This window comes from Crinia signifera, chromosome 9 (assembly GCF_055691185.1).
Source record: "Crinia signifera chromosome 9, ASM5569118v1, whole genome shotgun sequence".
In the NCBI taxonomy this organism is placed as follows: Eukaryota; Metazoa; Chordata; class Amphibia; order Anura; family Myobatrachidae; genus Crinia; species Crinia signifera.
The window spans coordinates 31,859,213-31,886,420 of record NC_139225.1 but is presented as its reverse complement, the minus strand read 5'-3'; the positions used below and the strand labels follow the sequence as shown (position 1 = coordinate 31,886,420).

Here is a 27,208-nt window from a genome sequence, read left to right as displayed (position 1 = left end):
GACAGTCAATAGGTCGACCCCAAAGGGTCAACGTTCAAATGCTCGACAGGGTTAAATGATCAGCATGGAATAGGTAGGCAGTAGAAAATGAAGACATGAAAGCGGTCAACAAAAAATGGCTAGTTGACCTTTTGAACCTGTTGACCATAAGCACTGTCTATTGTTTACCTGTCGACATTTTGACCCCATTTGGGGTTGACCTATTAACTGTCTGGGGAAGATGTATTAAGCCTTGTGAAGTGATAAAGTGGAATGGAAGGTGATAACGAAGCAGCCACTCAGCTCCTGACATTTTTCAAACCCAGCCTATAACTTGACAGTTATGAGTTGATTGGCTGCTGCGTTCTCACCTTAAACTTTATCACTTCACCAAGCTTAATACATCTGCCCCTTTATCTTTTTACTGTAGATCTATCATCTGAATACTGTTTTAAAGTTGTGCTGTTGTAAGCTAGACATATAGTATAGCATGCTTATTTCACTAGTTCATGGAGTTTTCTATTTCTCAGTATAGGCCAACAGGTGACTCACACAATGGAGATTTCCCAAGCCGCTACTGCTTACCTTGACAGAATAGGCTAGAGAGATGGTAACGGCTAGGGGCAGGCCCTCTGGCACAGCCACCACTAGAACAGTAACTCCAATGATGAAGAATTTGACAAAGTACTGCACGTAGACTGGGGTACACTCCGCTAGCCACACTTTGCCCTCCACCACAAAGGTTTGAATCACAAAGTAGAGCACCAAGATGATAACTGTAATCGCCGACATCACCAGACCTGGTGGAGGAGGGGGAGGGTGTTATGGGGATAGGAGAAAGGACAGGAATAGAAGGGAAGAAGGGGAAAGGAGTAAGTCAGAAAGGACAAACCAGGTTAATAAGGGACAGAGAGACAGATTACGGCAGCACACTGATTCCTGTTGCAAGTTTTTCTTGGCAACAGGGTTAAGCAATATGTGGTTGCAATAGCTCCTGGACTACAGCTCCCAGTGGCCTGTAGGGCATGCTGGTAGTTGTAGCTCAGATAAAAAAGTCACCGCTTGGCTAGACTCGAATGATCATATATATATATATAATATAATATGTGCACATTTCAAGAGGCTGCAAAAACAGAGACAGACATCAGCTGTTATTAAAATACAACTACCATCACCTTAATATATATAGACCAACTGGTAACTTGTGTACCAATGCAATGCCACCAAGGGTGTGACAAGCACATGATGGTGAATGGGTTCTTACAAGCACAAATGCTGGTGTTATAATGATGTATATATTCTACCAATGCCTAGGGACTGCTGCATACGCTGTAAAAACATTACCCCCTTAAATCATCATCATCATCATCTTCCCAAAATTAGTAGCAAATATGCCATATTAATGTGTCATAATGGTCTATGTACTAACCCAGGGTTGCCTACTTTAAGGCTGCCCTCTCCAGGAGAAGTCAGCCAGGTGGAGGAAGAAGGGGCGTAGCTGACAGGTGTGCTGCAAACGGGGCAGGCCAGGGGAGGAGCTTAATAACGGATCTTTGACTGGAGGTTTCGCCACTGCAATCGCATAATGTTAGCTACGTCTCCTGCTGTACAATGCCGGTATTGCACAGCGGGGATGGGGGCACAATAATGAGATTCCCATGGACCCTCCGTCGAGGGGGGTTGCGGGAAGCTAGGGGTATTTGCAAGGGACTCGATATTCAGGAGTATCCTGGTCATTCCAGGAGGGAAGGCAAGTATGTGCTAACCCTCAACGAGAGATAAAAGGATAAAGTACCAACCAATCAGCTCTTAAACTTCCGTGTTACATTTTTGTGTTTGAAAAATGACAGTTAGGAAACAATATTTAACCCTTTGACAGAATTTGTCAAAACAGATGTGAAAATTGCCAAGCAAATATTTTATGTAAGAAATCTAAATCTTTTTTTTTATAAAACATTTTTTTATTTGAATTTGTATAACAAATGTGAGCGACGCTGGCACTTTAAGTGGACATTTTTAGCATCTGTCACAGAGATTTTGGCACTCAAAGAGTTAAGACTACCTGAAAACACTGTCGATGGTGTTGTAGATTATCAACAGCTGAATGTTGCCTTTACTGTACATTTTAGGTGTTCCATTAGACAGAAAGCGTTACCAAATACTGTTAAAAAAAAGGTGCTCTTTTGAGATATCAATCACATAAAAAATTGCAACAGTGAAATCTACGTTAGCGCGAACACGGAAAGCGTTTTTGTGAGGCCTACAGGGAAAATAAGTAATTAACAAACAGAAGAAAGCAATACATGTTATTTTCTAGCATCTTTTCCCAGTCTCTGTCCAAGCCTTGCACGGGGGGGAAAGCGTGTTAGTTATATTAACGCCAGCAGACAGACAGCTGTTTTACTTCAGAAACAAAGTAGTGTTCTATTGCCGACAACTGAGAGGTCAATTGAAAGATCTGACAGACTTATTTTTTTCCAGAAGCTCCTACTGCACTGCCTGCGGACTTCGCTTATCCATCAAAGCGGATCTTCTAACGCCTACAATGTGCTCAGGTCATACAGCAAGATATCGGGCACATATGTGATGCACATAGGCGAATCTAGGGGGTGGTCCGGGGGTGCACAGGACCACCCATTAGCTTGTTTGAAGCTTAGGGATGGGGCTTTCCAAGGAGCCCAGCCCCATGTCTCTAGCCCCCTGGAAACCGGAGATACTGCCAGGCAAAACTGGAACGTTTTCCCTATAGGATAACATGGGACCCGCTAATTCCGACCCCCACCCAGTTCAATGGCTGCCAGTTACCCCTTCAGCATCACTGAAGCTCGAGGTTGATCTCAGTCGAACTCAAATCGCTGGGCCTTCAATCTGATACCAGGCTGGATCCATATGGGTTAATTGGTTCCAGGGATATTGGGGTTAAACCGTTTTTTTTTTTTTCATTTTTTAAATGTAATTTCATGACTGTTTATGTTCTTTGAGGGCAAATTTCTCTGGAACCAAACAGCCCAGTTTCACGGGACCAAAATCATTTGAAGCCAACTCAAAAGTTCTTCAATATGATACATGTAAATGGGTCAGTTGGTTCCGAAGATATAGCTGGTTGGTTAAAGGGGGGTAGGGAGAGGGGAGTGGTTGCCTCCCCCTCACACCAGAAAATGCAGGGACTAGGCTGGTGTATAAGGGGTCAGTCTGGGAATGTCCCTGCATGATCCTGGGAACATATTCCCGGGTAAATCCCTACATTTTCTGATGTGAAAGGGGTATTATTTCAAATAGCCGTGACCTGCAGTCAAGGGAGTAACTACCATAGGTGCATGGGGTGCAGCTGCTATGGGGCCCAGAGCTGAGAGGGGCCCACTTTGCCTGTCAAAGTATCATGTGCTGTATACATTTTTCAGCATAAGGTAATAAATAGGGGCCCTTACAAACTTTTGCTATGGGGCCCACCTGTATCTAGTTACGCCACTGCCTGCAGTGCTCTGAATACAGCCGGGCAGCCCCCTGCTCTCTGCCCAGCTGTCAATGACTGTCACCCCTGCAGATTCCGCTCCAATTCTTCTCCCCGCTTTCCCCTCAGCCCCCTTTAATCATGTGGTGCTGGCGCCCGGCGTGCTCCCTCGACGTCACGCACAACTACAGCGCGCACAATATTTCAAATGTCCACTCGACTAGAGGGGACACCAGGAGGGGAGTGGGAGCGTGCTCTGTGCTGCACTCTGCTCCTCTCCCCATAGAAGCAGCTGCACCGCTCTCCATCTCTCCCTGCAGCAGCAGCGAAGGCTCATATAAAAATTTACAGTAAGTGTTACATTTGTGGACATTGCTTAAGGGACGCTACAAGTGGCGGTATTACGCATAATGTGTGGCTTAATGTGTAAGGGGCATTACGGTGTGCAGCATCAGGTGTAAGGGGCATTATGTGTGCAGCATCATGTGTAATGGGTACTATGGTGCCATCAAGCAAGAACCCCCTAGCAATGACCACGTAGGTAAGCAGCACTTATGTGGCAAATATGTAATGGGCATTATGGTTTGTTATATAGTATGTAATGGGCATCATGATGTGTGGCACAATGTGTAATGGGCATTATGGTGTGTGGCCTTTTGTGTAATTGGCATTACGATGTGTGGCTTTATGTGTAATGGGTATTACGGAGTTTGCTAAAAAGTGTAATGGGCATTACTGTGTATGGTCTAAAGCAGGGATGGGGAATCTTCGGCCCTCCAGATGTTGATGAACTACACATCCCAGCATGCCCTACGACAGTTTTAGCATGGCCAAATAGCAAAAATGTAGCAGGGCATGCTGGGATGTGTAGTTTAACAACAGCTGGAGGGCCGAAGGTTCCCCATCCCTGGTCTAAAGTGTAATACCACACCCCTTTTTGTGATGCCACGCCCCTTCCCATGAGGCCACACCCCTTTATGCCACGCGGCTACGCCGCGCAAAGGTCCCCCTTCTAGTATGTCTAGATCTGGGACCACCCATTACCATAATTCTAGATTCGCCTATGGTGATGCATGGTTAGACTAGGCAGAACGTAGGCAACCATTTTGTAGGCCACAGTCATTTCTAGCCTATCAAATCATGGGCCTCAGTCATGCCAATAACTGCAAGGGGAATTGATAGTAGAACTACTGCAAACAAAATGGCCACCCACACACTGTGCAGGAAACAGGTCCACTTTGAGATACAGTACGAATGCAAGATAACAGGCATTAAAATGTTAGAAAATCTTATATAACATTTACAATATGAACTTGTACTCTCATTCTTGGGAGATGTGTAAGTATATACTGTATGCTACCCATTACTCTACTGAGGCCGGGATCAGTGGACCAGATGTAGACCCCTTAAAAGCTGAGACTTTCTATTGGTTCAAAGACTGCTTTCACAACACCTTGGGTTCCAATCAGGTTGAAGATTGCAATTCATAACACTCTTGCTTGTAATTAGTTGCTAGATCTCTGGCTTAGACACACCGGGTAGCGGCCTACTTGACCAACTGCCGCTTTGTGCATGAAATCTCTGTGAATGCATAGGCTGAATTAGGGGTTGCTTACAAAATTGGGACTCCTATGTGCAGCAGACAAATCCTCTGAAGGTCCTGGGGAGGAAGGGGGGGGGGGGGGGGTCATTATATGCATTTTGTGATTTCCAGATTTACCTGCTTTTCCTATTTGCACTGCCAGCTTGGTGAGTTTCCCTTGTAATACAGATTTCTCCTTTTTTGGGATGCTGGCTTTCTTCTTCTCTCTCTCCTCCATTTCCCCGCCTTCTGCGCTCTTCAGCGGCTGCATCTCCATGGCAACTGCCCCATCCTGCTTTTTAGCTGGGAAAGGAAGCAGAAAACTCCTGTTACCTCATTGTTTAGGGCAAGGCAGCAATGGAAGACATTCCTGGGATCTCTGAATTGGCACCAGACTCCAGTGGCATATCTAGTGCTTGGCCAGGATGGCACTCACCAGGCGCCTGCCGGGCGGGGGTGTATCCCCACAGTGCCACCCACGGCCATTGGGTAGAATCACATAATAGATACAGTACCTCTGTGCCCTCCTGGGCAGCAGCCATTGTTACAGTTGTTGGCATTCAGCTACGCACCTCACTACATTGAAAAGACAACTTCCAGCAGCCGGGAACTCTCAGCAGCAAGGGCAGCTGGGAGATGTAGTTCTGTGTAGTGCAGTGCAGTGCTGGATGCTGGTGCAAGTAACAGTGGCATCTGTCTAATGCAGGGCAGGCCAAACTGTGGCTGCTCTCCAGATGTGAAACTACAAATCGCAGCATGCCTTGCCACAGTTTTAACACTCCCTTATAGCAAAACTGTGGCAAGGCATGATGGGATTTGTAGTTTGACATCTGGAGAGCCACAGGTTGGCCAGGCCTGGTCTAATGTGTTAGTCTCAGGGCTAGGAGCAACCCACCACCACAGCCGACACTAGGATGTATCCAGGGGCGTAATAAGATATTTGTCGGTCTCATAGCAAAAGTTTCTAAGGACATCTATGTACCAGCTAATGGTGATAAATGTATATAACACACAGTGGCGTAACTACTGTAAGGCAGCCCCAGCTGCCACTTGGGGGAGCAAGTGGCAGCAGGGTCTGTGTGGGCGCCGGCACCCGCTCGATGCACTGACATGCTGATGCCTGCTGCTGGCCGAGCACCGAAGGCGAGTCAGTGCAGCGCGGGTGCGGCCATGGCAGAGACGATAAATCCCCCCACTGATTCAATTGACTGTACACAGAGCTGGCTATTGGCTACTGTGTACAGGATGGGCGGGCGGATGGGCGTGCTAGGTTGGACCTGGGATGCATTGGAGCCAAGGGAAGCAGCAATGTCTGCTGATCTCTCTTCCTCTCTCCTGCCTCTCTCCTAGCCATCTATCTATATATCTTGCTATCTATCTATCTATCTATCTATCTATCTATCTATCTATCAAAACAAATGCAGGCGTGTCTAGGCTGATTACATAGTTACATAGTAGGTAAGGCTGAAAAAAGACTTGCGTCCATCTAGTTCAACCTGGTGATTCAGACCCTGGTGATTCAGACCCTGTAGCAAAAATGCTGAAATTTCTATTCAGCGATTTCTGCACTGGAGCACCCATACGCACTGGAGCACGCATACGCACTGGAGCACGCACGGGCCCCGAAACGGAGATCACAACCCATCGCAGTTTGAGAGCCTGCGCCTCCTCATCCAGACGTGACCTCTTATTGTATGATGTGTTAGTGCGACTGTCGAGCGCAGGCTGCGTTCTGCCGAACTTTTAAACGATGACGATGAAATGTATTGTGGTCATATACTGCTGTGAGAACACTGTGTCACAGTGACAGTAACCCAGGCACTAGAGTTAGTCACCTAAGGAATGTACGTCAAGTACGGTGTGTCCAACCCAAATCCATTTAATACTATTTTAATATTTTTAAGCTGTAATTGCAAAGCATTCCACCAGGAACTATGAATATTTTCAATTCCGTATATCCATTTTTAAGCTGCCAACGGGCCCTACTGAGATTGTATTGTTGCCATACAATTATGCTGCTCACTGGAGGCAGCAATTCGACCATCAGGCCTCTACCAAAACAACGCACCTGAAGTGTATAAGTGCAGACACACAATAGGAGCCCTGTCATGCAGAGGCAGAACTCTGGGAGGCAATGGAGTCATCTGCCGCCGGGCTCCTGCTCTCAAGGGGGCACTTCTCCACCACTGCCAGTTTAAATCCATTAATTGAAAGCCATCAAAATCGCTTCTGTGGCTGAGTTCTATATATAATATATATTTCATAACAGACTATATATATTTTGAATAACAATGTGTGTGTGTGTGTGTGGGGGGGGGGGGGGGGGGGGCACCAATATTCATCTTGCCTCCGGGCAACTGGGACGAACTTACGCCACTGCTGTCATGCCTTCTAGCGGTAACAGAACACACCCTGTTGTGTCTCATTGCTCGGTTATGAAGTGGGCAAGGAAGAATGGGAAGCCTGATTGGCTGTGGACTTCCCCGCTGTGATCAGACAATGGTCCAGAAACAAAAAAGGGGGAACCACACAGCCGCAGTTACATTATTCCACTGCGAAGGGACTGATCAATAGTAGCCAGTAATACACATAATACACTCTATATGTACAGGCATGGCAAATACTGTATATATATATATATATATATATATATATATATATATATATATATATATATATATATATATATATATACGCATAGGATATAAGCTCTTGATCCAAACGGATTCAACGGTCCTGCTTGTTATGTAGTTGTTAGCCTTTCTGATAGGCTTCGTCTAGACCACTTGACCTTTAGGAGCCTACGCAGGTCACGTTTTCCGGGTCACCTGTGGATTTTTAAATAGTGACAGTTGGTGATACACAGTGTACCTGCTGGGTGACCTGAAAAACATGACCTGTGTGGAGTCCGGGTTTGAGAACCACTGGTCTAGAGTAATACAGTGCCAATCATCATTAATGTTGACCAACAATTGCTTCCTCGTACATCTTGCCTCAATACCCCCATGCAGTGCGAGATGCCTCATACATCAAGGCTCAGTACACCATGCAGTGCGAGATGCCTCATACAGTATATCAAGGCTCAGTACACCATGCAGTGCGGGATGCCTCATACATCAAGGCTCAGTACACCATGCAGTGGGTGATGCCTCATAGAGTACATCAAGGCTCAGTACACCATGCAGTGGGAGATGCCTCATACAGTATATCAAGGCTCAGTACACCATGCAGTGCAGGATGCCTCATACATCAAGGCTCAGTACACCATGCAGTGGGTGATGCCTCATAGAGTACATCAAGGCTCAGTACACCATGCAGTCGGAGATGCCTCATACATCAAGATTCAGTACACCATGCAGTGGGCGGTGCCTCATACATCAAGATTCAGTAGACTATGCAGTGGGAGGTGCCTCATACATTAAGACCCAGTACACCATGCAGTGGGAGGTGCCTCATACATCAAGATTCAGTACACCATGCAGTGGGCGGTGCCTCATACATCAAGATTCAGTACACCATGCAGTGGGCGGTGCCTCATACATCAAGATTCAGTAGACTATGCAGTACGAGATGCCTCATACATCAAGGCTCAGTACACCATGCAGTGGGAGATGCCTCATACAGTACATAAAGGCTCAGTACACCATGCAGTGGGAGATGCCTCATACAGTACATAAAGGCTCAGTACACCATGCAGTGGGAGATGCCTCATACAGTACATAAAGGCTCAGTACACCATGCAGTGGGAGATGCCTCATACAGTACATAAAGGCTCAGTACACCATGCAGTGGGAGATGCCTCATACATCAAGACTCAGTACACCATGCAGTGGGAGGTGCCTCATACATCAAGATTCAGTAGACTATGCAGTGGGAGATGCCTCATACATCTAGCCTCAATACCCCCATGTAGTGGGAGATGCCTCATGCAACAAGACTCAGTACACCATGCAGTGAGAGATGCCTCTTACATCTAGCCTCAGTACACCACGCAGTGCGAGAGGCCTCATACATCTAGCCTCAGTACACCTTGCAGAGCGAGATGCCTCATACATCTAGCATCAGTACACCATGAAGTGCGAGATGCCTCATACATGTAGCCTCAGGACACCATGCAGTGCGAGATGCCTCATACATCTAGCCTCAGTACACCATGCAGTGCGAGATGCCTCATACATCTAGCATCAGTACACCATGAAGTGCGAGATGCCTCATACATGTAGCCTCAGTACACCATGCAGTGCGAGATGCCTCATACATCTAACATCAATACCCCATGCATACATATATACGTTGTCCCTGGCTGCAGCGTCTGCGTAGTGCGTGACACAAAAAGGGGGTAGAGATGCAACGCATCAGCCTAGTGCTCTAGCGGGGATCACTCCCCTTCTCCGGCAGACAAGATGCTAATACAAAGCCAAAACCTTATAGCATACTTGCCTACTTTTGAAAACTAGTAGTTTCAGGGAGATTATAGTTGGTAGCAGAATTTTGCACAATGCCCCATTGAAGGGGTGTGTCATGCTCCACCCAATGGGCGTGTCTAGTTCCATATATGGAGAGATTGTGAACGTGGCACCTAGAAGCGTGGGTGTTTACTGCTACATCTAAGGGGAATCTTTGAAAATTACTTATATCCAAATGTAGATGAGCCACAAAGCAGTTAGTAAGAGCTACTATACTTGGTAAAGTGCTGGGAAATGGTGCTGATGATTCAATGTAAATGTATCTGTCTCTCATTCCTTTTTCCCCCAAAACCGTAACAGTGTAATGTGGGCTAGGTGAAATGAGGGAGATTGCTAGACTTATGAGGGAGAGAGGGAGATTGCTGTTATTTCAGGGAGTCTCCTGCAGAATGCAGGAGGGTAGGCAGCTATGCCTTATAGTCGCATGGTACATGTGCATCTCTGATTCTGTATAATGTATACGGACAGGGCCGGAGTAAGACGTGGGGAGGGGAGGGGGGGGGGGGGAGTGGGGTGGAGCAGGGCACTTAGTACAGTAGGGGCCATGGAGAATGGGTATATATTACATTGTTCATACTTTCCATGCTTGCCTACATGACCCTCTCCACGAGGGAGAAAATGCTCTGTTCCTGGACTTCCCTGGTAATGTATGATTGCTATCACCTGTGGTGAAACACCTTTCTTATCAATTACCTAGCTCCCCACAGGTGATGGCAATCATATTCTCCCGCATAGAGAGAGTCAGGTAGGGAGGTACGCTGCAATATAGATCTCACTTTGAAGAAAAACCTCACCCAAATCTAATCTATCTGCACATGTTATATCTGCCCCACCTGCAGTGCACATGGTTTTGTCCATTTGAGAAGGAATTTGCCTCTGAGAGTGAACCAGAATAAGGCCCTGTGTTCTGGCTTGTGGGTTCCCTGACACAGAGGGGCCTGGAGTACAGTATCCCTTAACCAATCCCTTAATAAATCCCTTAATATGGCTATGTATATGGATCAGAACAGACTTTTATTGGAAACAATGCAGAAAATATAAAGGACAGGTTGGTTTTGTTTTGAAAAGGATTGCCGCTTTAAAACACAAACATTTGTGGACAAACTTCGGCACCTCCCACTTCTCACTCCAACCCAATTATACTAAGGGCGGGATGTATTAATATATATCGCCGCCCTGCCGCCGTGATGCCAGTGCATATGTACTAACATATGCAGCTGGCATCGTGGTACGGTGACGGAGGCCCCCTGTGATACCTGTACTGTGGTGTGCGGAGGGGTCGCCTACTGCTCCCCTCACGCCAGGACAGCTCAGCGTGTCTGTCCCGGCGCCTCCTCCTCCTCCCTGCAGCCGTAAGGATGTCCGGGCTGCATTGTTAGGGGGAGGAGAGGTTTACCTTCCGGGGTCCAGGAGGACCTTTCAGGAAGGTAACTGAAGGGAGGGGGATCGGCGAGGCGGCGAAAAGAAGCCCATAGGCTTCTATAGGGTATCGCCACCCAAAGGTGGCGATACCCTGCCTGGCGGTATCCTGCGGACGGGTTTTAGTACATAGGAAAATTCGGTAAAACGGGGGTTTTACCACATTTTCCGCTTAATACATCTCGTCCTAAGTGTCAGAATACAAAATCACTGGGAGTATAATACTGTTGGATACAGACTTCCATATTGTCCTTGTAGCCGGTGTGCAGTTTATTGTGTTTAAAGGACCACAGCAAGCCGAGTGGTCCTTGTGTCTTTATATCCTGAAAAACATCCACTGAGCAAGGGGCCCTGACATGTATATTATACAAAACCCTAAGCAGGTGTGGATCATTGGGAAGACCATAAGTAGGTCGGCAGTCAATAGGTCAACCGCTTGTGGTTGACATGCAAGAGGTCTTCAGGGTCAACAGGGTCAGCATGTAAAAGATAGACACCTGAAAAAGGTCAACAGGTACAAAAGATCGAAGCAGTCACTTCCAGTGAGTCAGTTTGGAATAGCAGTTGGTAGCAATTTGAATTGATTTGAATTTTGAACTGTGCTGCAGACCCTCTCTGACCAGAGGCGTAGCTAGGGTGGAGCCGGCGGAGCACCAGCTCCGGGCGCCGACATGTCACCTGGCGCCGGAGCTCTGCCGCCGGCTCCCCCCGCTCCCCTCTGTGCCGTGGATCCCCATTGTGCCTGTGTAGGGGGGCGGAACAAGAAGCCCACATTATCCAAGGAGAGATGTGCCTGGTCCCTGGAGAGGAAGAGGAAGCCCGGGGTCGGGGGTCAGCGCGACGAGGAGGAGAAGGAGAGTGAAGCTGCATGGCGAGGGGCAGGAGGAGGAAAAGCAGCAGCGTGGCCAGCAGCGCGTGGGAGCAGAGCAGAGAGAGGACGGAGCGGAGATTGACAGATCCAGTCCCCGGCACCCGACAGCAGCGCCCGATACCCGGCAGCCGCATCACCGCACCAGTCCACGGCACCTGGCTGCCGGGTATCAGGCGCTGCTGTCGGGTGCAGGGGACTAGATCTGTCAATCTCCACTCCGTCCTCTCTCTGCTCTGCTCCCACGCGCTGCTGGCCACGCTGCTGCTCTTCCTCCTCCTGCCCCTCGCCATGCAGCTTCACTCTCCTCGTTGCACTGACCCCGACCCCGGGCTTCCTCTCCAGGGACCAGGTACTTCTCCTCTCCACAGCCAATGTGGCCTCCTTGTTCCGCAAGTCCTGGTGGCCGCAAGTCCTGGTGGCCACAGGAGAGAAGGAGAGCCCAGGCCCTGCATCAAGCCTATGTACCCAGCACCTGGCCGCAGTACCCAGTGTCGCCTGGGCAACAGCCAGAGCGGCAGGGAGCCAGCACCTACCTGGCCACAGCAACTGACCCCCCACAGCAGCACCCCACATCAGGCAGCGACCAGTGATGGCCCCCAGCATCCAGTGGCACAGAATAGGAAGGTCTGGAACCAGACCACCCCAGACACCAGCCCAGGGCACGTGAGTTGGCCAGTGTGGCCCTATCTCCAAGGGTACCCAGAGGAACACAGGCAGGACTAATCCTTAACCCCATCTGTGCCTTTTACTAGGAGAGGGGAGATTTTCACCCTCTTTTTTACCGCATTATTTATTGAGCAGCTTTATTCAATTTTTTAGCACAGTGTTAACCCCGTGCACGTCTGTGGGGACAGTTAAAACTCGGCGAGCGCTCTCACTGCGCATGCGCCGGTTTGGGACGCAGCGACATGACGATGGGGGGGGGGGGGGAGTTGCGCAAAACATGCACTTGCTCCGGGCACCGTGGAACCAACCTACACCACTGTCTCTGACACCAAAGAGGTTGACAGTTTTTTTTTCTGAGCCATTTACCATTTCAAACCACATGTGACCCCAATTAATGTACCATTTCACTCAACCCTTCGGGCAAGGCGGCTCGGTCCACTCCTGCTGTGCTCAGCACAGAGGTAGCGGAGAAAGCCATCTTCACAATTGACATGAGTTTTTCATGGTTTTTATGTCAATGTGAACACCTTAGCACATGGAATCCCATTTAATGTAGGGCGTACTCTCGCATGGCTCACTTTGCTTCTGGCCCCATTCTCAATCACTGGGATTGTAAAAGCATGAAAAAGGTTAAAAAAATCATGAAAAACCCATGTCGACCATGTCATGTGTCGACCATGCCATGACGTCTGTATACCAGTGGGCACACGGGCTATTCTACAGGTGTGAGGTGTTATCTTGCTTTGTTCATGCTCTACCATAACATAGAATTGACATTCTGTGAATAGAGCATGGAGGATAACAGGCCATTCAAATCAGTACAAGACAGAGAACACTGAAGACCAAATAAGCTGGAATGATGCGAATACTTGATGAAACCACTATTGCTCCATATTTGGCAGCGCTAATGTTTCTGAACGGAGCATTACAATGACAAAGCAGCATTATGTGCAACGTAACAGTCCTCGCAATCTGAGGGAATTAAGGCTCCCCGTGGTCTGTACATTACCTTTGTTTTGAATATTCTCCACTGCCCCATCTTGCTGCTTTCCTACAACAGAAAGAGGGACGACAAACACAACACATGAAAACAGACAAGACAGGGTGAGCACAGCAACAAACAAAAGAAGGCAGACAAGAGATTTGGCGCAGGGATCAGCCAAAGAAACACTAAACATGGGACTGTGAGGGACTGGTGGGGGACAGGGGACGGAACGCTGGCAAGTTCTGGCCATGGTGCTGAAATGAAACAGACTCATCTCCAATGTCAACTTTCAAGTACAGTAGAACATAACATTGAACGGACACACACACAAACACACTCACACACACACAGAATCTTGCCTACGTTTCTTATAACATTTATAATATCGCATTTAATCAGAAAGTAGGACTGTCACATCAGAACACAAACAAAGGACAAGAGGCCTGATACATCCCTGGTTGCAGTATTGCAAAACTTCGTAGTCTGGCGTTAGTCTGGGAGCAGGATGACCTCCCAATATTGGAATCCCGACTGTTTAAATGCCCAACAGTCGAGATCCAGACTGACAGGGGCCAATCTCCCTCAGGGGGGGGGAGACACTGAGCCCGCACGGGGCTTCTTTTCGCTCAGCCCCCCTATTGTTGGAGTACTGGCGGCCGGGATTCTGATGGCAGTATACCGACCGTTGGACTCTTGAATGTTGGGCCCGCATACCATACCCTTAGTCTGCAGGGGGGGCTGCCCAGCAAAGGGCAAGGCTGCTCTGCTTGCCGGTCCCTTCCTGTGATTTGCTCTAAAGTGGGAAGGCTTCGCTGCTTCCACTCACATACCTCCCAACTGTCACGATTTTAGAGGGACAGTCCCGATTTTCGGGTCCTGTCCCGCTGTCCCACCCGCGGCAGGCATTGTCCCGCTGCGGGGGGTGGCAGTTGAGAGACCCCACAATCTAGTAGAATAGACGCTGTGCGCATGCGCACAGCGTCTATTCTCGTATGAAAATGAGGTCGCGGCTAATTAGCATAAGCCGCGCCCTCATTTGCATATGCCCACCCCCTTTTCGGGCGCTTCGCCGCGCGAGTGTCCCTATTTCTTCAGGTCGAAAGTTGGGAGGTATGCACTCAGCCTAGCAGCAAAGCCAAGCACGGGCAGGCCATGTTTAGGGTCACAGCAGCAAAGACACACCTTCGTTTGTCCTTTCCTGCAACGCCACATTGCCTCCCCCTTACAGGGGCGTAACTTCAAATTTTGCGCCCCCAAGCCAAACAATCTGTGGCGCCCCCTCCCCCCCCGGCCACGGCACACAGCCGCCATGGTACCTGGTCACAGGGCTCCTGCGGCTCCATGTCTAGCCCGCCGCGTATCCCTGACAACGGGTCCAGCGTCTTCTCGACGCGACAGTGAGGTCCTCCGGGAGGGAAGGGTTTCACCCCTGCTTCCTGCTGCTGGCGCTGCTGCCTGTCAGTGTGAGAAGTGCAGAGGTGGCCGGCAGCAAGATCAACAAGGTCCCTCTCTGCACCTTGCTGATCTTGCTGCCGGCCGCCTCTGCACTTCTCACACTGACAGCACCTGTACTGCATCGAACCCGGCGCCCCCCGCAGCGCTTGCTCCTCCAAGCAGTGGCGGGGGCTGCCACATGGTGGCTACGCCACTGCCCCCTTATCACCCTCATTGCGTCATCACCGCAGAACTTAAACTGCGATCGCGAGTCCATAGCAGTTTAAATGTTTGTGCAAATCACATACAGTGAACACTGAAGACCAAAATAAATACTGCAGCCAAAATAAATTTCCATCAGACAACCAACCTGACATCCATCCAGTTTGGACCGAAACGTCACGTTACGTCGGTATGTCAGCATTTACCTACTATTATGGAATAAAATCCGTTTGAAATTTTACCAAAGTGGTGAGTGCCCTTTTCCTCCAATATATACTTTGATGTTTGGTCATCTGTAGGAGCATCCCCCCAATCAATTGGATACCTACTAGAGTGCGGACTTTACATAAAAATTATATATATATATATATATATATATATATATATATATATATATATATATATATATATTGGTCATTGTTTATAAATATATATATATATATATATATATATATATATATATATATATATATATATATATATACAATGAAATGGGTTTTAAATGGGTTTTAAAAGCTGCAAAAACACCACAAAACAATAATGGGATAATGCGTTCTCCATTATTTGACGGGTTGGGATCATTTGGTCTACAGCATGATGGTCGACAGTCATTAGGTCGACACCATTAGGTCGACATGGGAAAAGGTCAAAAGGCCATTAGTTCAACAGTGTCTAGGTCGACATGGGGTTTTTCACAGTTTTTTTACCTGAATGTCAAAACAGTCGACGACAGATTATGATTATTTTTTGTACCCTTGGATGTTTTTAACCAATAAATGTTTGTCCAACCTTGTTTTAAATGTATTTATTGTGTCTGCCGACACCACTTCTCCAGGAAGAGGGTTCCACAGTTTAAAGTGCGCCGCAACCCCTCGCTACGCTCGGCACACTATTTTATACATGCCCTAGTGGATGGCAGTGCATGAAATACCGCCTGTCAGCACGTCGGCTCAAAAAACAGTGAAGACCTACTGTATGTGGGTAAGTTCAGGTAGGGATCTGCTTTACTATCAAAAGCAGCACAGTAAACCTGCTGCTAATACATCGTTACATGATGGTCTAAACACGCAATAAGCAGAATTCGAGTGTCAAAGTACGTTAAAAGTGAGTTTCTCAGTCTTAGCACATTCAGATCATATACATCAGTCATGCCCAAAGTCAGGCCCGGGGGCCAATTGCGGCCCGTGCTGTCATTTCAAGTGGCCCGCAGCCTCCAGCTGGAAGCGGGCAGAGCATCAGATGTGGGAAGCACAGCACAGGACACTAAAGGTGGGGCCCCGGCGAGCGCGCCTTTACCTACTGTCTGCTGCAGTGAGGAGGTGCCGCCACCACAGTCAGATGTGTTTGGCGTCCTACCCCTGCTGCTGCAATCTTATATCACCCTACTCCACAATCACAATGACAGCAGTGTTTGGGGGGGGGGGGGGCAGCAAGGGGAAAGCTCACTCCTGTAACATGCAGAGTGGAGGAGGGCAGCAGCGGGAGCCCAAGCATCTCCTGTCCTTGCAGTGCCTGCTTTGCCTCTCCTTCCTCTGGCTCACACAAGGGGCTGGGAAACATACAGAGAAGGGAGGGGGCAGAGTGGGGGACATACAGTGAAGGAGGGTCAGGCTGGGGGACATATAGTGAATGGAGGCAGTGATGGCCATTCAGAGAAGGGGGAGCATGGGCAGGCTGGGGGACATACAGTGAATGGGGGCAGAGTGGGGTACATAGAGAATGGGGGACATACAGTGAATGAGAGTCATACAGTGAAGGAAGGTCAGGCTTGGGGACATACAATGAATGGAGGCACTGATGGACATTAAGAGAAGGGGGGCTGGCTGTGGGACAGAGTGAATTGGTGTAGAGTGGGGAACATACAGTGAATGGGGGACATACAGTGAAGGAGAGGTAGGCTGGGGGACCTACAGTGAATGGGGGCAGGCTGGGGGAAATACAGTGAAGGAGCAGGCTGGGGGACCTACAGTGAATGGGTGCAGGCTGGGGGAAATACAGTGAAGTGGCAGGCTGGGGGACATAGAGTGAATGGGGGCAGAGTGGGGGACCATTCTGATGTGATTAATGATTCAAAGAATGTCAGGCTGAATGGTCAGCCCCCCACATTTTCACCTCACCAAATCTGGCCCTCGTCACAAAAAGTTTGGACACCCCTGATATACATACTTACTTACTGACTTCTCAGATGCCCCATGCAGGAGTGGGCAGCCAGGTAAGTACAACAGTGGCGTGACTTTGCCATAGGTGGGCATTATGGGGCGTGGATGTACGATTGCAAGATCATGACCCCGCCCTCACAATGCCCAGATTAATGTCACTGTATAGCAGGGGTGTGGCTACAAAAACGCGATTCAAAACAAACAGCACCATCAGCCTCCCCAGACTTTCCACTTCCAAGAATGGGTGGGTGGGTGGGGGGGTGCAGGATGCTGTGTGTGTGTGTGTGTGTGTGTGTGTGTGTGTGTGTGTGTGGAGAGATTAAGATTTGTGTGGGGCAAGTCCTCAATTGTGATGTCAAAATAAAGCTAACATCTGTGGGCTGCATGCAAAAGCAGCCAGTATTTGCCCTGCACAGAATAAAATGGCACCCCATGCACGACAACATGGTTAGTCCCTGCGCAGTTACTTGCTCCCAAATCATAATCAGCCCCGGAGCAATCAGTTTTCCCAAAACAGCACCCATGCTGTAATAGAACATGTGTCTCTCTATTTGCAGGGTGCTAGAGTACTGAGAGATCCCCGCTGTGGGGGACCTTTGTATTGTTACTGTATTTCTGTTATGTGTCACTGATATAAAACAATGATATTAAATACATTTCGACGCTGATGCTTTCAGCGCTCGGTCAGATCTGGCCCGATCTGTGGACAGCTGGTTCTTGGGTAAGCCTGGACACACACGTCCCACAGATCTTATGAGGTTAGTGCTTTGGCCAAAGAAGGAGATTGCCAAGAATACAAATGATAAGACATGTATGCCAGATTTACTAACAGTAATACAATGCTGGGCCAATATGATTACAAATAATGAAGGCTACCCATAAGTGCCCAGCAGGAACTTACATTCTCAAAGACATCCCTCCCTTCCACCCCCCAAACACATACTTTATTCAAACACTGATGTCTCTCATCACTTCCCAGATCTGTTTGGTTACCATGTTCCTCTGAATATAGTTGGCTTTTTCTCCAAGCTATATACTGAGAAGCAGAATGTCAAATGATCATTGAAAGTGTAGCGTGCTGGGAGCACTTCTGGCTACTGAGAAAACTGGTGTACGAATAGAGCAGAGATAAGTCACAGTACTATACCAGGGTTGGCTACTTTCTGACTGCCCCCTCTGGGAGAGGGCAGCCAGTCCAGTGAGGCAGGGGGGATGGGGCCACTGATGGGGCGGCAAAGTGGCGGGATGGGAAAGCGGCGGGACCGGGGTGGGAAAGTGGCAGGACGGCTGGCGGATCATCCGGAGTGGGGGCGTGGTCAGCACGATCACATCCTCATGGGGCAGTGCTACAAAGACGCGGGGTGAAATTTAATAGGATGAGAGATTCACAAAGAGAGAGATTTGGTAAGAAATCTCCAGGTTTTTTTTTTTAAAGCAGAAATCATTTACACTTCAAAACCAGTTTGATTTTGCAGTATAAATAATTGCCGCTTTAAAAAATGTTTTGGGAGATTCCTTATCAAATCTCTCACTTTTTGAATCTGCCTTCCTATTAAGTTTCACCCGCAATGTGCGTCATTTGCTTCCACGGACCCCCTTGCCAAGCCGGGGTGGGGAGAGTTGCAGGAGACTAGCCACATTTCAGGAGGCTTGCCCCCTTTCCGTGGGGCCGGGAGGGGGACCTGATTTTCGAGACCGTCCCGGCCATTCCAGGAGGATAGGCAACTCTACACTATATTGTAAGTTTAGATAACCCCATTGTGGATTACAACACAGAAAACTAGGCCGAGTTCTACAAATTATATATTCTGGGTCTTATTTTGAATTGGAGATTAAGTACAATTCCGATGTGTACAAATATACATGTGAATGCATAGTTTTAAGGGGTGTACACATGGTGTGATTGCCTTGTTATTCAATCCCGATAAGATCGGAAGGGTCGCAAGAAGGGTCGCAAGAAGTAAGACAGATGAGCCAGCTGGGCACAGTGTAATACGGCAACATTCCATATATACCGTTTACATAAGGTAATTAGCAGTGGTGGTTCCAGAGGTGGGGCTGCAGCACAGTTCAAAATTCAAATAGGGGAGTCAGTTTGGAATGGCAGTGGGTGTGGCTCCCTATCTGAATTTTGAACTGTGCTACCCACCCTCCCCTTGGATCCGCCACTAGTGATTGGATTGCTTGGAAGGGAGTTACAGGGGGGGATTACCCTGGCCGGCGTTAATGTGTTTTAGGGGATAATGAACACTAGAGAGAAAAGAATGTCATAATGTGATGCACCATGTATTGATTAAAAAATAACTTTTATTAATTCTTAATGTAAAAAGAAACTGCCAAATATAAAAGACAGGTAAAGATGTGAGCTATAACAAAACGTGATAAAAAAAATCATGGCAGGATTCCAGTGCCGACTGTGTTAATTATCTAAATAAATATGTTGAAACATTCTGTGTCTTAATTTCTGTCTCATGCCATTAATGTATTTGAGTATTCACGCCGAGTGCTATTGGGTCACAGGGTCATAGGGTCACAGAGTCAACAATATGAAAGTTGACGTACATTAGGTTGACCGGTAAAGGTCGACAGTTTTAGGATGAAATGAAATCAGTTGACCGGGTCAGAAGGTCAACACAAGCCTAAGGTCAACAATGGGAAGGTAGACAGTCAGCAGGTCGACATGGTTGTTTCAAGTTTTTCCGTGTCTTTGTTGATGTAAGTCGGCATGAACATCGTATCAATTTACCGCGTTGCCTACTATGCGCTTGCCATGCTTTGGGCACGGTGCCTCGCTGCACTTGGCACACTATTCTATTCTCTTCTCCACGCCATAGAGCAGCCATGGGGAACCTTCGGCCCTGCAGCTGTTATTGAACTACACGTCCCAGGATGCCCTGCTACAGTTTTGCTATTTGGCCATGCTAAAATTGTAGCAGGGCATGCTGGGATGTGTAGTTCAACAACAGCTGGAGGGCCAAAGGTTACCCATCCCTGCCATAGAGGATGGTAGGGTAAGAAATACCGCCCGTTTTAAAAAAAAAAAAAATGGGGAAAAAACTCATGACGAACTTTTGACGGTGGACTTGCCCATTTTCGACCTAATACTTGTGTCGACTTTCTGCCCTGTTGACCTGCTTTATGTGTCGACCTAAGGCCTGTTGACCTTTAGTGTTCGACCTAATGTATGTCGACCTTCATCATAGTATCCCCTGCTATTGTGGCCAGGTTTTTAAAGGATGCTTTTGGCAAGATTAGTTGTCATGTGGCAATATACGGTAGTATACGGCACTTACAGAATAAATAGTATCCAAGGCTCACTTGTTAATCTACTAATATGTAATCAATATTTATATGGTTATCATGTTTGCAAAAATACGATGATTCGGGGCTTTATTGTTAATTTCGGCTTTATTGTTCCTAATCTCGGTTAGGCCTTAGAATTTCCAGTGCCTGATCTTAGAATACTGTAGTTCATGATATAGGCTGCAAAGGACAGACACACAAACGTGTTACAAAGTGAGTACTGTGCCAAATACAGTGTGTGCAGCCATACTGCCTCTGATCGTATTGTATTTGTCGCTGTTATACTGAATAACTGTCTCCACTGCCTCAGCGTCTGTATACAGGGGGGACAAGTACAGTCAGTACACAGACATCCTATCTAGTTTGTACTGTCCCAAGGGCCTGATTCTGGTTGGGATGGTAAGCTGCTTAGATCGAAGATTACCGAGCGCTAGAGAGGCCGCCCCCGCCACCATTTCCCCTCGCCACCAGGCAGGGGGATGTGTAATGAAGACACATCCCCTGGCATGTGCCCGCAGCAGGATAAATCATTCAATGGTCGCTGGCCATTACATGATGCCTCCCGCCTTCCCAAATAGAAGTCAGTCTGAACTGACTTTTTTTTGTGGGTTCCGAGATGAAGACAGGGTGGGCGGCTGACGTCAGCCACCATCCTCCCCGTTGCGAGTGCCGGATGCACACCTCCCCGTATTTCCCCGCCCCTGTCAATCCACCTGCGAACAGCAAGCGAGCAAAGGCTAGCCTTCGGGCGGATGGCCCGCGTATGTGCACAGCATATTGTGAGCATGCGCAGTCATTTGATAATCTGACGGAATTCCAGTCCGAACGGACTCGAATTGGCCCCTCTGTGTGCTGGGTGCCCGTGCCCCACATTATGCTGAGCCGCACCCAGCATGCCAGAGACAGCAGTCGCAGTTTTGTGTTTTATGCAGCGGAAGTGAATTATTATGTTGCATTACATGATGTCACCGACTCCTTTTCTATGAATACAAAATGGCTTCCTACCATAGGTGCTTCTACAATGGGTGCAATGTACAACAGTAGGCACACATTTCTGGTATGGGTACGTTTAAGTCTTAAACAAGGAAATAAATTATAGGCAGATTTATCAAAGGGAGAAAATCACTATGGCGGTGACACTGACTTCCACCCTATACATGAAAGAGCTACTACCAATGGTAGCAATACCGCCGGCGGCAACCACCAGTAACAACCCGTGCAAGCCTATTCAACAAGTATCCACACTGATGTTGGCACTGCCGCACACCTGTTCTCATATCGCCAACTGGAGATGCCAATAACATAACATTACTGAAATTACTTATTAATAAAGTCATTAAATGGATCAAATCATAAACTATTCGCACCCCCCCCCTCCCCCCCCCCATGCATTAGTAGTACTGAAGCCCCAATAGGGTACACTGAGCCATGCACATTATTGCAGACTGACCCTATAGGACTTGACTGCAATGCATACAGTACAGTATATTCCTAGATGCATCGTTGTCTGATCATCTGTCACTGTGCCATTTGCATGTGCGCTCCATTGTACTACATTAGCCCCCACTACCACTCAAGCATGGGAATGTGACTATGGGTCAGATTAGCTTTGGCTATGGAGAAATGTTCAGCCAATACACAGCAGTTACCTTTCTTGTCTTTCTTTTCTTCTTCCTCTCCACCGGCTCCGAGCAAGGTGAAAATGATTCCCGTTTGTGAGTTTACACCAACAGCTGTCACAACCATCCTGCCCGATCCTTCCATGACGTGGGTACCTGTGAATGGATGAATCAGAAGTCACTCTACTACACAGCGCGGGTTTTAGCCTCCTGTCTGGATTAAGCCAGGTCTCGACATTATAAATGACAGCACAGAGGTCATTGCTGGGTTTGCCAAGAAGAGAGGTAGAAAGAGGGTAACAGAAACCGATTGTAGCATCACGCTGCACCTACCTGCTGTTTGGGCGTACAGTATCTGATCCCATTGTCTAATTTACGGATGGGGGTCCTTCAGCTCCAGCTGTTGTTGAACTACGCATCACCAGCATGCCCTGCCACTGTCTTAGCATGGTCAAATAGCAAAACTGTATCAAGGCATGCTGGGATATGTAGTTCAACAGCTGGAGGGCCAAAGGTTCCCATTCAATGTTTCCTTGTCCCTTCTGGCTTATTTAATGGCATAATGGAACAGCTAAGTGCGGCTACAGTATGGTCATACTCGGCAACTGGCAGAAATCATGACAACAGGTATAGGATCTGCAACTTTGCTGAATAACCTCAGCACTTATAACCTGCTTGCTAATGACTTGTAGTATTCACTGTGACATTTTTAAGTCTAATCTTTACTTTTCCCATAAACGCTCTCGTTGCTATTCACAATTGTTTGTTGTTCCGCTAAAGACTAGAGAGCGTCCACTGAGAAACTAAATCTGCAGAACTAATGCTCAGAGACGGTGTCTTGGGTCACAACCTCAGATATATCGAGACAGACCATTCAAGTGTGTTGTTAAACCGGGTTGGACTGGGACAAGAAGGGACCACCATGGTATTCAGTGGTAGGGGCCCAAGATTAAGGGTCATAACAGTCACCAGAGGGGATGTGATCAGTCATTGGAGAGGGACTTGGTCAACCATTAGAGACCTAAATTTATCCATGGTTTTACTCCACCACATTACTGACCCTCTATTGAAGTAACAATGCTTAAACTGTGAGCTTAGGGAACCTAGAGTGGGAACTACAGGCAGTGGATCCACCCTGTTCCCCTGCGACCAGGACAATAAGCTTCAACTGTACATAAATACCAACTGTTCCCATTAGGCTGGGACAGTCCTGACTTAAGGAGATTATCCCGGTGTCTCACCAGTCACCTATTGGTGGAGGCCTGCATTTTGTTGGGTGAACCTAAATTTATAAAAATGCAGCCTATTAAGTCACTAGGAACTAGAGACACAACTGAGGCTTGAGGCAGGAATTGCCTCATGCCTCACAAGTTCCTAGTGAATCATTGGTTCAGTCCAATATACGCAGATGACAGGCAAATTATGTTTTGCGAGCTGTCTAACGGACGATCATTGTCTGGGTGAGCAAAAGGGAAATGACATCACATATCATAATCTACATTCTAGTAACAAAGCCCATGATCTTCAACGCTAACAGCAAAAACATCCAATAAATCCTTCACGAAGTGCCTCCTCCTTACCAGAAAGCAGCATTGGGTCTTTTTCTACAGACTTGCGCACGTGGTCTGATTCTCCTGTCAATGAGCTCTCATCAATTTTAAGATCGTTCCCCTGGATCAGAACTCCATCTGCAGGCAGCAGGTCGCCTGGAAGATCAGAGAATATTAAAAAATGAATGACATTCACTTACTCCTGCAATATTAATGCTGCTCACAGCATTCCCCTATAGGCATCGGTGAATCACTACTATAGGGAATCATGCGGAGCGGAATGCATCAGGGGGGGCAAATGGCTCTCTTGGAATTTTAACAGTTTCAAAGTTCTGGAAAGCTTGTTTGAAAACTTGATCTCCAATCTTCCTCCATACGCTAGATAAGAGGAAAGAGATTACCAGCTACTTTATCTGCAATTCGCTCGCCCCCTCCCAGCAGGAGAGGCGTAAGCAGGCAAGCTAGCGATCACCGCTGCGGAATTATATTTAAACAGGGAAAAATAACAAAAAGGCTGCTGCACTACAATGTTCTTCATTAATATTCTGTCTTTGTTTTCTTAAACATGTAATGAAAACATATTGTTAAATACTAATCAGTTGGCTTTTTTTTATTACCGTTTAAAACCCGTATGGTACAGTATCACATCAGCCAAGTTTACAACATTTGGAGGTCAGAGTTATACTTCTGGGGAGAGGTATCAAGGCATGGAGAGATAAAGTGGAGTAGTTGGCGTAAGCAACCAATCAGCTTCTGTCAAACAGTGCTAAAAAAAATGACCAGCAGGTGATTGGTTGATTTGGGCAACGCCTCCACTTTATCAGTCGGCTTGATATTCACCCCTCATTCACAAAGCAATGATTTCACATGACTATGGAAAGAGGTAAAGTGAGGAGAGATAAAGTACCAAGCAGTCAGCTTCTGTCATGTTAACAGGTGGTGTTTTAAAAAAAAAAATGACAGAAGCTGATTGGTTGTTAACTTTTATACATCTCCCTCTATACATTATAGAAATGCAGATCCTCACCATATTTTATCTGGGCGATGTCTCCCGCAATGAGCTCAGCCACAGGGATCTGTACGACTTGTGCATTTCTGATGACAGAGAATCTTTGCTCTTGTTCAATGCGACTCTGCAACCCCCGAAACTGCTTCTCCTTACTCCAGTCATTGAAGGCTGTCACCCACACCACACAAATGACGGACAACAAAATGGCGGCTCCCTCTATCCACCCAGCTTCTGACTCTCCTTCATCGTGGCCTCCAGATTGCACATTCCCACAGTCTGAGGAAAAACAAAATGACACAAGAACTTTGATTTGTTACTCACACAACACACATTACAGAACATCTCAACACCAGAGGACAAGTTATTAAAGCCGGACAAGACTTTTGATATAGCCTATTATTTTTTATGGACATACTAGTTAAAAGTCCATCAAAATGACGGCATACCTCCCAACATGACCCTCTCCAGGAGGGACACAATGCTCTGCTCCTGGACATCTTTCTTTATTTATGGTTATGATTGCCAGCACCTGCCCTAATTGATAAGAAAGGTGTTTCAGCACAGGTTATGGTCATCAGAAATTAAGAAGGAAGTCCAGACATAGAGCATTCTTTCCCTCCTGGAGTGGGTCAAGTTGGGAGATATGGCTTAAGGCCCATACACACTAGGTGATACCCCGACCGCCGATATTGGAGTACATACACACTTGCCGATGCCTGCATAGAGGTGTGAGACGGCGGGGGGCCGCGACAGCTGTGCTGCAGGTGAACATGATCGTTCTGTCCTTGTGTACACAGAATCTGGACTCCGGGGTATTTGTTCTGATGTCGGAACAAATGCCCATCACTCCAATGTGTACCCAGCTTTATGGTTACTGACCAGTGCAAGGCAGCATGGTTGACATGCCGACTGTTGGCAAACACAAGATCCGCATTTTGGCATTGTCTACATCACGGGTGTCAAACACAAGGCCCGCGGGCCAGACCTCGTCATGTGGCCCGGTAAGCCGCCGCCACCCACCCCGCCTGGCGCCGATTACATTACTGCGGGAAGCCATCACAGTGTGAGTGTCACATCACATTCAGTGACACTCACATGACGACTCGAGACTGAGAGACATACCTAACAACGTGAGGAAGCCGGGTGACACAGTCACTCCGCCGCGGCGCTCGCTGGGAGGAGGAGGGAGGCAGGACAGTGGACACAGACTTGTTAGTGTCACTTTGTGACGTGCCCGACTCCTCCCCGGCTCCTCCTGCGGGCAGCGGCTACGGCGCTGCCATGTGTGACACACGCCCGCCTGACAGCAGTGCCAGTGACACCGTGACGTGCATGCTGCTGCGGCTGCCTGTCGGACTTGGACGCCGGCCCGGCAGTGAGCTGCCTCCTGCCTGTGGTGCCGCGCTGCGCAGCAGTGGCATCAGTTGGTTCAGTATATTTACTGTAAGTTCGGCAGTGGGGTGGGCACAGTTGTGTTGTCTTTGTTGTCCAGACCATTCTGTCCAGTCCAGAGTCCGTGGCCGGGCAGGCAGAGAGCCAGGCCAGCAGCACAGAGCCGCAGCCTGAGCCCACAAATCTGCAGTGCGGCTGCCTGTGTCCAGGGTCATTATCATTATCTGTCCCACTGTCACCACCAGTCCAGAACTCTAGCGAGAGTCCTGCGAACCCAGAGGCCCAGGTCACCTGCTGGGCGATCTGACGTCACGTCACTGTGCCCTGTCCCAGGCCCCCAGCCAATCTCCCTGCTAGTTATTACTTACATTATTACAAAAAACAGTAATAATTGAATGCAGTGACAATAATTTATGATAATAAAGAGTGGACACATAGTCCTACAGATACAACCGGCCCTTTGAGGGTGACCAAACTGCTGATGCGGCCCCCGATGAATTTGAGTTTGACACCCCTGGTCTACATTGACCATGCTGACTTGCTGGGGGAAATTTACTAAGAATACAAATACGATATATCGAATTCGTATTCCTAATACGAATGAATATGACTGCATACGGCTGTTTCAGCCGTATGCAAATACGTGTTCCGGATGGTTATTTACAAAGCAGTCAAATACCACTGCTTTGTAAACCTCCGATGTCGTATTGATTCGTATTAGCGGCCATATATACGGCCGCTAATACGAATTTGTCTAGGCAGTCTGCACGGATCATTCAGATCCGTGCAGGCTGCAATGTGTAAAAAAAATAATTGAAAAATAAATAATAAAAAAAAAAAAAACGGCGTGGGGTCCCCCCACAGCCGTGACCAGCACCAGGCTGAAAGAGCCGGGGCTGGTAATAAAAAAATCAGAAAACCCGGCAAATAGGGGTTCCCCGATTTTTTAAAACCAGCCCCAGGCTCCAGGGGCTGGTTCCCAAAATATGGGGGACAAAATGAGTAGGGGTCCCCCGTATTTTAAGAACCAGCCCCAGGCCCAACCAGCCAGCAGGGTAATGTCACAGCCGGAGGACACTTACCGTATTTTTCGCACCATAA

The 27,208-nt window shown here is 47.8% G+C and overlaps 1 protein-coding gene across 6 annotated transcripts in view; it reads right to left on the bottom strand.

Annotated features, from left to right (window-relative positions):
* Positions 1 to 27,208, bottom strand: part of ATP2B3 (ATPase plasma membrane Ca2+ transporting 3) — a 241,887-nt gene that overhangs the window by 55,305 nt on the left and 159,374 nt on the right. For 4 of the 6 annotated variants that reach the window (XM_083158705.1, XM_083158701.1, XM_083158700.1 and 1 more), the window contains 6 exons: positions 24,734 to 24,991; positions 23,737 to 23,862; positions 22,187 to 22,312; positions 13,444 to 13,485; positions 5,151 to 5,315; positions 565 to 779 (listed from right to left, as the gene is read on the bottom strand). In XM_083158705.1, the coding sequence (XP_083014831.1) occupies positions 565 to 779; positions 5,151 to 5,315; positions 13,444 to 13,485; positions 22,187 to 22,312; positions 23,737 to 23,862; positions 24,734 to 24,991 (932 nt within the window). The remainder of the gene's footprint in view (positions 1 to 564; positions 780 to 5,150; positions 5,316 to 13,443; positions 13,486 to 22,186; positions 22,313 to 23,736; positions 23,863 to 24,733; positions 24,992 to 27,208) is intronic. The other 2 variants (XM_083158702.1, XM_083158704.1) reach the window with 1 other exon arrangement.